General features: G+C 51.2%; 1 protein-coding gene across 2 annotated transcripts in view; it reads right to left on the bottom strand.

Annotated features, from left to right (window-relative positions):
• Positions 1-5,763, bottom strand: part of LEKR1 (leucine, glutamate and lysine rich 1) — a 60,740-nt gene extending 54,977 nt beyond the window's left edge. The window contains exon 1 of one of the 2 annotated variants that reach the window (XM_074911989.1): positions 5,582-5,763. In XM_074911989.1, the coding sequence (XP_074768090.1) occupies positions 5,582-5,629 (48 nt within the window). In that variant the 5' untranslated portion in view covers positions 5,630-5,763. The remainder of the gene's footprint in view (positions 1-5,581) is intronic. The other variant, XM_074911988.1, reaches the window with a different exon arrangement.
• Positions 5,764-12,292: the final 6,529 nt, after the last annotated feature.

Raw genomic sequence — 12,292 nt, forward strand, 5'->3', positions numbered from 1 at the left:
CTGTGAATAAAGCAGACTAATGAATCATAAAAGACTGTGTTGCACTGCTCGTAACTGCACACACTCACACAAGCCCTGCAAATATCTAACACATGTCCAACAGGCCGTGCAGACCTTACTGGTACTCGTAAGTCTTTGGGGATGTGTTAGGGCACACTCCAGCTCTCAGCACAACGCAGAGCTGAGAACTGAACTGCAGGACACTGCCACAGAAACGCCATGCCTGCACAGACAAAAGGTAATTTAGCCCGTTGTTAACCATACCTCTGCCTGACGATACGGACTTCTTGCATCTGTAGTTACAACGGTTGGGAAGCCCCTCCTAGCTACAACCCAACTGCTTGTGATGCCAGGGATGCTGCAATCCCTCCAACTCCTAGCAGCGTGCTTGGCCACCAGTTGTAGAAAGGGTACAGAAAAGCCTGAATATAGTGAACACAGCCCCAACCTTATGAGAAAAGCTGGAATACAGTGAATGCAGCCCTAGTCTTACAAGTATAGCAAGAGATCAAAATCCTCTGCTGCCCGAGGTGACCACCAGTGACTCCAGAATTCTCCCACTAGGAATGGAAGGTCATTATCCAAGTTCAGAAGATCTGCTGTCACAAATGCTCTGGTACCACAGTACACAGTGGTAACAAAACAGGCTGCCTTTGCTATCTGGGAACCTGTTTTCCCAAATCAACTACGGGTCCATGGCTACCTGGTTCACTGTTGAGAGCTTTCCATCACTTTAGGCTATAGCACGTGGGCTTATACCAAAAATAAGTAGATATTTCCTAACATTTCCCAAGCATATTACAGCCACTCAGAACGTTCACATAGCTGGAGTTCATCAACCCAACGAAATCTAGAAGCTAAAAATTCTGTAGCCAAATACTGAAAATCTCAGTGAGCAAATCACAAACATCACCTTAAGAAGCATTCGTGAGGTATATGACAACAGGACTCTGAAAAAACCTCCTGCCATTCTGCTACTGACGTGCTCATCTGGATGGCATGAATGGAAATGCTGCTTCTAAATCCGTACTGAAACTCTAAGTGCCAAATACATAGCTATGTCGTTCACTTCTACAAAGCTAAACTCGGCGGGCAGGACAGATTCTTCAGCTAATTAATGCAACTGGAACTTTGTAAGAACCTATTAAAAAAAAATAACCCCAGGTTCAAAAACAGCAAGAAAAAGTAAGGATAACATAATGTGCTCAATCTATAGCACACATGGGAAATCTAATAAGTAACCATTCGCTACTAGTAACGTACGTGATGTTTTGTGGATAGTTAAGATACCACGGAACGTTCTGTACTGATGTATAACACAGCTTCAAAGTTCCTGCTCCGCTTGCTTTCTTAAACTCCTAGGGTGAGCGAACTACCAACCTGTAAGGCTATCTTGTCTTCAATTAATTTCACGATTTATATTAAGCAAAGGTTATTTGTTTGCCAAATAAATTATAAAATTAAATAGAACTGTTTGTTTGGTACTTTGAAAAGACAGGGTGTCATTTTACTGTCTTATGCAGGTGGCTGCTGCTTTGTTTCCTGGCCTCAGTAAGATCTTCAGGGCAAAAGTGCATCTTCCCACCCGTTTACGTTAAATGGGCAACAATGCTGAAAGAAGCAGAACTCTAATAAAGTTCACAAGCATATAAAAGACGAGTCTACTACTAGCAAGAGACAACTAACAAGGTGCAATATAACTTTCTTTTCTCTCGAGGAAAAAAAAACTAAAGCAAAGCACCCATTCCAAAAAGAACTCAAAGAACAAAAAGAGAACTCCCCCAAAATACACAACCATAACATTGAGTAAAGGAAACATTAAGTTCTTTTTTACCATTCGGTGGTCTATAATACCTTCAGACTGAGCTTGATGGCATAAAACTTAAAGACATGTACATACATGAAAAAGTAGGGATTACCAGCCAGCGATTTCTGCAAAGTTCCTTCTACAGCCCTGTGACAGTACACTTACAAGAAAACGTAGGGTTGCACTGAGGCAAACCAACCAGCTTACTCACTGAGCTAAAACACCGGCTATCTGACACACCAAACCTGCAATCATCACGTCCCAGCAGCGTACGAGTGTCCCTAAGGCTGAGAATCAGAGAATACCCTCCCTAAAAACGGTCGCAGATGGCTCGGACTTGTCATGGACTGACTTGGTTGTTTCCCTCCCTGGAAGTTACCAACTCTCCGGTGTCTGCTGCCAGACCAGCAGCAGCTGTTCTCCACGTTTGCCACCACCACCGCTCCATGTGGCATAGCTTCCTTGGAAACTTCCAGGGAAAAACAACTCTTCCTGACTTGCAACACTGACAGACGTGCTCAGTGAGGGAATCAAAGTGCTAAAAGGCAAAGTCACAACTCTGGGGCTTTCAAAATTTCTTTAGAAACAAACCATGATTTAGATCTTTACTAATAATTAGTTCCTATGCAGCTATAAATAAAAAAAAAAAAATACTATAAGCTTTCATAACGGACACGTGGATGTTTATTTATCTGTTGATTTATTTTCTTTTCATTTAGCACTCATCTTGCAATGCATACCATGTGAAAGAGGTATGAGAGCAGTAGAAGGGAAGCGAGCAGGAGGGGGAGAGAAAAGAGGGCCATGTGAAATTCCTACCTGACTCTCTAAGGCAAAACTGATCAGAACATGATGGACTAAAGTCCCTTCAACATCTATCATTTCACTAACAAAACACCAAGAAATCTCTTCCCCTCTAGATTAAAACTTCTTTTAAAATTTAATAAACATAACGGGCAACATCTACTGGACCCAGTCTGCAAACACTCAATTTATATCAACTTCTGCCATGACATCCATGGCTCTACTCTAACGGGTCTGTCTCTGTGGCAGGCTTGGGCAGAACAGTCTGCAGAGTAGGCTCTTCCAGGCGGACACAAGATGCTCCCCTCCCTTCTCCCTCTCAGTACTACCTCGAGAATAGTGTCATTTTGGAGGCAGCTATGTCACTGCTCCAAGTATTGATAAACACCTTGTGAAGCTCCTCCATCTGCTAAGAGCACAAGGAGAGGAACGCTGAGAGCTGGGGTCTATGTCCTTTCTCTTGAGACAGCTGCTTGATCCCTTGTCAGCACTACAGCCCACCCTCCAGCAGGGCAAGGCAGAACGGCACCTAGCAGGGAATATTCTTCAGCCTGCAGCTGAAATCACAACGCTTACCACACTCCCTCCAGACACATGCTCCTTTGGCGAGCAAACCGCATGTTGGGAGCATGTGCTCAGTTTGGCAGAGTGATCTACAGCTGGCACAAGTTCTGCATATGTTGGGAGCAATCTAAAAGAAAAGACTCCAAAAGAGATGCTATAAAATCCAAGAAGCAGGGAATGTGAAGGGAATAACAACTTGTGTACATCAAAGGTAGAAAATACAAGGACAGGAAATTGTGAGAATGACTTGTGATCAAGCTCTGTATCTTGTAACTGTACAGCGCCTACAATGCAAGGCAGCTGAGACGAGGAGCAGCAAAGGATATGTCAAACCCTGACACTGAACCGATCCCACAATCTCGGGCTGTCGTTGCTGTAGAGCTCACACATCTCACACTGGGGTTGTCACCTCAGTGGTAGGATGGGACAGCAACGTGAGCCTGTTCGGGTACATATCTGAAGTACTGATGTGCCTTCTGCATATAAATCTTTTTGTTAAAGGCACACCACAAAACTGCAGATCTCAGGAGTTTGCCTGCCCACTTACTCCAAAGCAACGGTTTGCCTTGCTTGTCCCCCCCACTGTGCCACTGCAGGAATTCCACAACTCCCCTGGGTGAGCTGCTCCAGAGCTCAGCCCCCCCTGCATCTGGAGTTTCATCACGTCATCCAAAGCAAGTCCAGAAAGGGGAGGGTAAGATTCAATTTTCAGCTGGAGATGAAGGACAACCAACATCTTCCTACACATGTGAATACAGGTACTGGGCCCTCAAGTATTTTTCAGAATAAGGAAACCCAGTTCTATTAACGCTTCCTAGAAGAACAAAATTTTTAATCTCTTCGCTATTTTTGCATTTTTCCAGATTCCCATCAACCACGTTATTTTTCTTAAGGTCTGCAGCTCAGAACTGATGCCTTAACAGCTCTGAGCAGAGGAATAAAGGCCCTTTTCATGTGCAATTCCTATACTAACACATTTAATACTCGCTTTCTTTGCAACGTCACTTTGTTAGTATTATTCTGCTTATGACCTGATTACAGACCTCAGTGTTAGGTTTGAAAAGGAAGCCTTATCCGTTACTGTGTATTTTGTATTGATGTATTGGACTTTCTCTTTTTAAATACGCCTTATTCTTACTAAGAATATAAAGCTTAATGCTGTTCCCAGAGTGATCACAACCCCTCCCAGACTGGCATCAGTGTATTCCTTCTTGTAATCTAAAATCCTAGCTCAATGAAAAACAGCACCCATCAACACTCCTACTGAAAGAAGTAACGTCACCCCCTTTGTGTTCCCAGTTTGTGCCTGCACTCACACCTGCTCCCTCCTCGTTCGAGCATATGCATAGCACATGGATCAGGAACAACATCGGGAACTGATCCAAGTGAAAGGCAGCTCAAGTGCCACCAAACTACAGCCTTAAGTCATTAATGGAAACACTGAGCAGTACTAGATCCAGAACAATTCCCTCATGTACTTCATCCAACAATCTGGCACAACTGTTTTGCTGAGAAACTTGCATGCATTTTTGCTAACCACCTTTTCCTGTTGATGCTTGAGAAATAATTTCTAAATAAACAACGGTATCTGGTATCTTCCCTGCTACGAAAACAGCTGGTAATGAGCCTGCACATTTCCCAGGCCCTTCCCCACCCCTTCTTTAAGGGCAAGTATTCCTTTTCCCTTCCTTTGGCTATTTTACCCATCCTTGAATTCTCAGAAATCATCACTGATGGCTCAGAAATTGTCTCAACAACTTCCTGGACTATTCCAGGGAGAATTTCTCCAGGCTGTGCTAGCCTAAGCACATAAAACTTTTAAATTACTTGTTGATTATTAGACGCATACCAAAAACTGAGGACAGCGGGGTGTTTCACTGCCAAAGACTTCATAATGATACAAAAAGTGACTCGTGTTCCACTTGTGCGCATCACCAAAGAGCCTCCCCAAAAGTTAACCCATATAAACAGCACCATTGTTACTTTGGTAATAATTTGTCTCCCGAACAAAACAACAGCCTCACACACCAAGAGAAGATACAAGAACAGATGAAGGCGAATGTTCCGTTCCTATTTGTATTGACACTGCTTAGGAACAATTACACATTATGCTCTGCAGTCGTTCCAAATTTACAGCAACAAAACATGCTGTCTGGGGGAAAATTTGAAAGTCACCTGGCAGTGATAACACCATTACTAAACGTGCTCCTCTACAGTGTTCCTATAGCATTAGTGTGTAATTACACTTCATATATAGTGACAAAACTTAGAACAGACCCAATCTAACACCACGACCGATGTGTACCAGATAATCTACCAGTGTTTAAAGGTCAGTGAAATACCCCTAAATTAGTGCCGCTTCTGGTCTCTAAACGGTTTGGTTTGTGTACGTCCACCGTTTCATACCTTTCGAATCTCCTCGGGCAGCGGGTGAACGGGGACGTGCCGCTCCATGGCCTCCTAGAAACGCTGCGCCGGGCTCAGGAAACCTGCCAGAGGTGACAGGGAGGGTCAGAACCTGCCCTCGGCAACGGGGCCACGCGGCCCAGGCCAGCGCCGAGAGGCCTCCCCGCGCCCGCGCCGCCTGCTCGGGGACAGGCCGTGGCTGCCGGCACCAGCGGAGCCCGGGGAGCGCTGGCGGCGCGCAGGCCGCGGCGGAGAGCGAGGGAAAACGGGAGGGGGGGGGGGGGGGCAACGGGCCGCGGCGGCGCGGAGCTTCCCCCCCCCCGAACCGGGGCCACCCCCCCCCCCACCCCGGGAGGCCCGGAGCGCGGGACAGGCGGAAGGCAGCGGCCTGAGGGACGGCACCCGGGGCCGCCATTTTCTTACCGTGGCTTCTTCCGTAACCACGGCAACGGCGCCCCGCCCCGCGCATGCGCGTCACGTGGCCGCGGCCCTCGCTGAGCCGCGGGGCGGGGGGGGGCGCTGAGGGCCTGGGGTCCCTCCCGGCCCGGCCCGGTTTGAAATTCATAATTCGGCAAGGGAGGAGCAGCGCTGGCAGGGCCGGAGCTGGCTGGGGAGCGGGAGGGCGCCGGCGGGAGCGCCGGCCCGGTTCCGCGTCGGTTTGGGTCGAGCTGTCGCCCCCAAAGCGACCCTCGCGCCCCGGGAGCTCCGTGTCCGCAGCAAGGCGTGTGCTCAACCTCCACATGAACCGGCTTTGCGCCGCCAGCTCCCAATGAAACCCACTTGAGCTCACAGCGAAGCAATAAAAATAAATAAATCGGGAAAACATGTGAGAATCGGGAGTTTCCAGCGCAGCCCCGTTTCAAGGGGATTAACTTCGCATTCTCTCCTTTGCTCCTTTTCATCGCTGGCTATTTTACGTGCGGCCCCTTCAACGCGGGCCAAAAAAAAGAGTTGCTGTTGAGACTCGGCTTTATCGTGTCCCATCAGCTGTGCCGTCTGCTTTGTCCCCTTGGTGCCCAGCGAGGGAGCCAACAGCCGGGGTCTCTCCCCACCTGAACCGGTGACCTGCTGATGCTACGGATGAGGGGCCATGGGTGCAGCAGGGCTGCTTGGCTCCCAAAGCTGATTTCCAGCTTGCCCAAAGCAACTCCTACATGCCCAAAGCAATTCCAGCCTGCCCAAAGCAATTTCTACATGCCCAAAGAACTTCCTGCATACCCGAAGCAATTCCTGTATGCCCAAAGCATTCCCTACAAGCCTTATACCAAAAGATTCACCCCTCAAAAAATTAATTTAGGGACAGCCACTAAAAACTGGAAAGAGGCCATGGTGAAAAACGAGGCGACCTTCCACTGGCCTTGCTAACCTGATTTAATTTATGCATGACTCGCTGGTAGCTGCAAAGGTTCTGTCTCTGGGGCAGCTCTGCGTAGGGCAAAGCATCAGTAATGTTTTTTCAGAGCAGTGCCGAGCAGCTGAATAGGGAATAGGGGGGGTTTGGGGGGGGGGGGTAAGCTGCGTGTGGGCAAGGGGGGGTCTTGCAATTGAAGAAGATAGCAAATTTTATGGGAGTAAAAAAAGGAAAATTGCTTAAGTAGGAGCTGTTGCAATGATACGGGGTTGCAAAGCCCGCTGCCCTCCCTCACCCCCCCGGCTCTGCAGCGCGGTCCCACGGGTGGCTGCCCCCCCCGCCCGCCCCAGCCCTCGCGTGTGTTGCCGGCGTGACCCGCTCCACGTTGCGTGCCGACCTCCGTGTTGCGCTGCAGCGTTAATCCCCGGTTTGGCAGCAACCGGAGCCGCATGCCCCAGCTTCCCCCCCCCTCCCCGCCACCTCCTTTAACCTCTTCGTGGTCGTGATCCGCCGCGCAGCTGGGGATGAAGGGGAAGGGGGTGCAGGTGGGGTGTCTCGCGTGGAAAGCTGGGGGGGGGGGGGTGTGGGAATGTCACCCAAGCCATCGCCCCGCCGCGCAAAACAAACATTAACTCGCCCATCGCATGCGCTTAAAGGTCAGAATGAAGAGCTTGGGGTTTAAAAATAACTAGGATCTAAAGTACCGGGGTTCCCAGCGCGCTGCACGCACCCCCGGGCCGCGCCCGCGGGCTGGCAGCGGGGCTCACCCCGGCGGGGGGGGCATTGCGTGTGAAGGGCGGCTCGCCCCCCGCGGAGGTATTTAATTAAGAGCGGTATTAGCAGCGAGAGGGGGACGGCAGCGCCTTTGATCGGCGCGGAGAGCGGGGCGGGCGCCCGGCCGCGCCTTGCCGGCATATGTTCCCCTGCGTGATGGCGGCGGGGGGGCGGCGGGCCGGGCGCCCGGCGCCTCTCACGCGATGGCGGCGCTGCCGTGCCGGGGAAGGGTGGCGTGCGGCGCGGCCCCGAGCCCAGCGCCCAGCACCGCGGCCGGCGGGGAAGGCGCCGGGGCAGGCGGGGACGGCGCCGGCACGCAGCGGCCCGCGGCGCAGCGAGGGCGGGGAGCGGCCCTGCGCCATTGCCGCCCCGGGCCGCGCCCGCCGCGGGACACCGCGCTGAGGGCGGGAGGCGGCCCGGAGGGGCTGAGGAGGGAGACCCTGGCCTGCGGCTGCCTGTCCTTGAGGCGGCTTTTTCTTTGCTTTTATTCAGTTATGTAAAAAAAAACCAAAAACGTGGAAGTTGGAAATAAATCTTTAAGGTCCCTTCCAACCCAAAGCACTCTGTGAGGGAGGGAAGCCTGTCCGAGGGGGCCTGTCCTTGGGGTGTTGCAGGGAGACTGGCCCGAGGGGAGCCCGGCTTTGAGGCGACTTTTTTTGTTGTTGTTTTACGCGAGTATGTGAAAAACATGGAGGTTGGAACTAAATCTTTAAGGTCCTTTCCAACCCAAAGCATTCTGTGACTGAGGGAAGGCTGTCCTTGGTGGGCCTGTCCTTGAGGGGACTTTATTTTAATCCAAGCATGTAAAAAAACCATGGGGGTTGTTGGAATTAAACCTTTAAGGTCCCACCCCAAACCATTCTGCGATTTCTGTGACTGAGGGAGCCTGACTTGGGGAGACTCGTTTTATGCAAACATGGGAGTTGGAACTGGATGATCTTGAAGGTTCCTCCCAACCCAAACCCGTCTGTGATGCTGAGACTGAGGAGATCCTGCCCATGTGGGGCTGAGACGAGCCAGTCCTTGAGGGGACTTTTTTTTAATGCAAGCATGTAAAAACATGGGGCTTGGAACTAGATGATCTTGAAGGTCCCTTCCAACCCAAACCATTCTGTGATGCTGTGACTGAGGAGAAGCCTGTCCTGGGGATGCTGAGGAGATCCTGCCCTTGGGAGGGCTGAGCAGAGCCTGGCTTGGGGGCACTTTGTTCACATGCTTCACAAACCCAAAAAACCACAAGGGTTGGAATTAGATGATCCTTAAGGCCCCTTCCAGCCCAAACCACTCTATGACTCTGTGGCTGAGGGGATCCCGCCCTTGGGGGGTTGAGGGGGGGACAGTCCTGTGGGGCGAGAAGAGCCTGTGCTGGGGTGAGGAGATCCTGGCAGGGGCCATGCTGCTGCCAGCCCTGACGGCCCTGGGCTGGAGGCCCTGGGGGAAGCCCAGGCGGGAGATGCTGCTCCCACCCCACTCCGCTCTGAAGAGACTATTTCCCCCCTGCAGGAAGACACCCCGCCCCCCCCAAATCCCCACACCATCGTGCCCCTGCACCCCGCTCTGCACTTGAGGGGTGGCTGGAGGCTCCGTCGGGCTGACAGGGGGGTGTGTGCCTCCGTGGCATGGCGGCAGGCGGGCGTGCGTGCCAGCCCGCGAGACCGACACTGCTTCCAGATAAGGTTCCAGGCGGCGTGAGCAGCTCCAAGGACAAACGAACAGGCAAGAAATGAGTGCGTGACACGCAGCAGTCATAAGCCAGCTATTTCCATTGTTTTCCGGCAGGCTTTGTACCTTCTCAAACACACGTGGAAAGCCTCCTGCTGCTCAGAAATCCCAACCCGGAGGAGCAAAGTCCGTGCCAGTGGGCAGCTAGGGAAAAAGGCTAATAAACACGAACACCCTCTTCGCACAAAGCAGGACCGGCTGGGGTGTGGGTGAGGGTGAATAGGTGTGCCGGCGCCTGCAGCATTTCCTGGGTAAAAAAGAAATCCTACTTCTGTACGGGCCCTCTAGTTTTAGGCTGTCCTTTCATTTGTTCAATACAAAGACCAGTGCAGGGAAGCGGTTTTGCAGCGTTGTCTGTAAACAACTCCTCTGGGAAGCTGCTGGCAGAAGCTGCTGGCAGTTCCAGTTGTTTTGCTCAGGCAGAGCCGAGCTCAAGCGCTTATCGCTCAGCCCTGCGGTGCCGTAGGTACGCGGGGGCTTTGCGGAGGAGCAGGAGGGGTCCCTGTGCTGGGACCCGCGGCAGAGGCTGACACGAGGAGGAGAGATGGCAGGAGACGTGCAGAGGGAGGGGTCAAGGGAAGGACAGGGCTCTCACTGCGTATGGCAGCGAGGTTATTTCTGGTGCTGCGTGCACATCGTGTTAGTTCCTGTTTTCAAGCTATATCACTTGCTAGATGTGTTTGGTTTGCTCTGCTCACCTCCCCCCCCCCTCCCCTTTGCAAATGTCACAGAGACGAGGCTGTGGGGGGGGAACAGCCTCTGTGGAGGGATGTTTGGAGAAGGAACCTGAATATGAGGGCTGCCTGGGAGTCAAGGTCAGGCAGGTCGTTCTGGGACAGCAGTCGGATAGGAATGCTCCCAAGCAGCATGGAAATGATAAAATCAGGAAAAGCGTAAAGGAGAAGGGTACTGGTGGTTTGTGCAGAAGGGCAGAGGTGAGGCGATGGTACCGCACGCTGACGGCGGCGTGAGGCTGGCCCAAAGAGCAGAGTGAAACAGGAGCTTGCTAATGACAGTGGGGCATGCGAGGCAGGAATTGGATCACCAGGGAGGAGATCCCAGTCCTCCTGTTGTGACATTGCCAAATCAAAGTCAAGCTCTTGGCCGCAGGAGCACATGAGGTGAATCAGAGAAGGAATCTGTGTGATTAAGCGGCAGCTGAGTGCCAGAAGTGAAGAGCTGTCAAGGATAGTATCAGGAGTGTGTGTGTCTGTAGAGAACAGTGGGTTTATTTGCCGCGACAGAAAAGGATTTGAAAGGGAATACAAGAAGCTCATACTGAGTCTGAGTTGGCAGCAATAGAACTTGGGAAGGGTGCCAGGAAAAGCGTCACAGATACAAGGCTGAAGTGAGAAAGGACTAGAGAGCACAGGGGCAGCTTCAGCAGTCGAGCGGTCAAGAACAGGCACAAAGGGCAAGAGGGCACGGACAGGCTGCTATCAGGATGTGATTTGGGGAGGAAATGACCAAGCAAAAGCCCAAACCCCTGGGAAATCGGTGCAGAAGGGTTCAAGGTTTTTTCTTTAAGGCGTTCAAGGGTCTGGGCTCAGTGTATCTGAAAGATCACCTAAGGCTCTGGGACGATGATGATGGTGGCACTTCTGATGGCTCCCTGGGCAGGACACAACTTTTACCGTAAGGGTGAGGTTCAGCTGTGCAGGACTCAGCAGTTTCCCAGGGGCCTGCTAGGAAACTCCCACGGGAACTCAGAAATGCCATAAATCTTTCCCCTTCCCCCCATCCACGAGCAGAGCGATCTGCTTTTTCCTAATTTAAACACACAATCTGCAGGGAGGAAAACGTTTATACTGCTGGCTTCAAAAAAAACCCAAACCTGAAAACCCTGCCAAAACAGAAACTGCGCACAGAGCCCTCCCCGTTGAAAGAGGGTGAGAATGGATGAAACAAGACAGATGTTACAGCCTTAGTGAGCTACTGGAAGGAATAGCAGGCGATGATGAAGGAACTATGGAGTCACTGTGAAACAGGAAAAGATAAAGAGGAAAAACAAATGAAGGAAGCCTGGATGTTTGGAGGACAGAGCACACCAAGGAGAGTGGTGAGGCTGACTTGAGCCTAGGAGGCAGGATCAGTCGGGATACACCAGTCTGAGATCCAGCGTGCGAAAATGATGTGTCGGTCTCCCAGCCTACAGCGAAGGGAATGGGGTTATCCATAGCAATGAGGAATATTGAGGTTTGCAAGCCCTGAAATTGTATTGTGATATCTATTGTTGAAACACTCGTGGAGCTTTTGTTGGGCGCCACTGCACCTCCTGATGCTGTGGGCACCCTTTCAAAACGCTAAATAGCAGCATATAGTACTCTGCAGTGGATCAGGCTACTCCTTCTCCACCTAATTACCTCATGATTTGCGACTGAGGTGCAATGTCCTGGCTCATCCCGATAGGAAAACGCAAATGTTGCATTTCCATGCCGTGGCCTGACAATTTAAATTTATCTCCCACAAAGAGATAACACCACGGGTGTGTTGATTGCATGCTGTTGCTACAACCTTGCAGCCATACGCTTGGTGTGTGGAAGTCAGATGAAAATAGGATAGAGTAAGGTTTTTCTTGCTCTGCTTTAGAACCTGTTTCCCCTTATGCTCATGAGTTAAACCCATTGACTTCAAATGGGGCAAGGTCAAGGCCCCGTACAAAATGGGGGCCTGTAATATTTGCTGCCTAAAATACAGGTAACAGTTACGGAAGTGCAAAAACGGCTATTTCTGGGATCTAAAGATAGATACTGGTGTAGATGATGCCAAGTGAGTTTGACATGATTCCGCTCCCTTACTGTTAGGACCAACTGCGCTGCCATCAGCGCAGGCACTGAGCAGGAGAGCTCAGCAGTCAGGGCCCG

Source organism: Athene noctua, chromosome 8 (genome assembly GCF_965140245.1).
Source record: "Athene noctua chromosome 8, bAthNoc1.hap1.1, whole genome shotgun sequence".
Classification (NCBI taxonomy): Eukaryota; Metazoa; Chordata; class Aves; order Strigiformes; family Strigidae; genus Athene; species Athene noctua.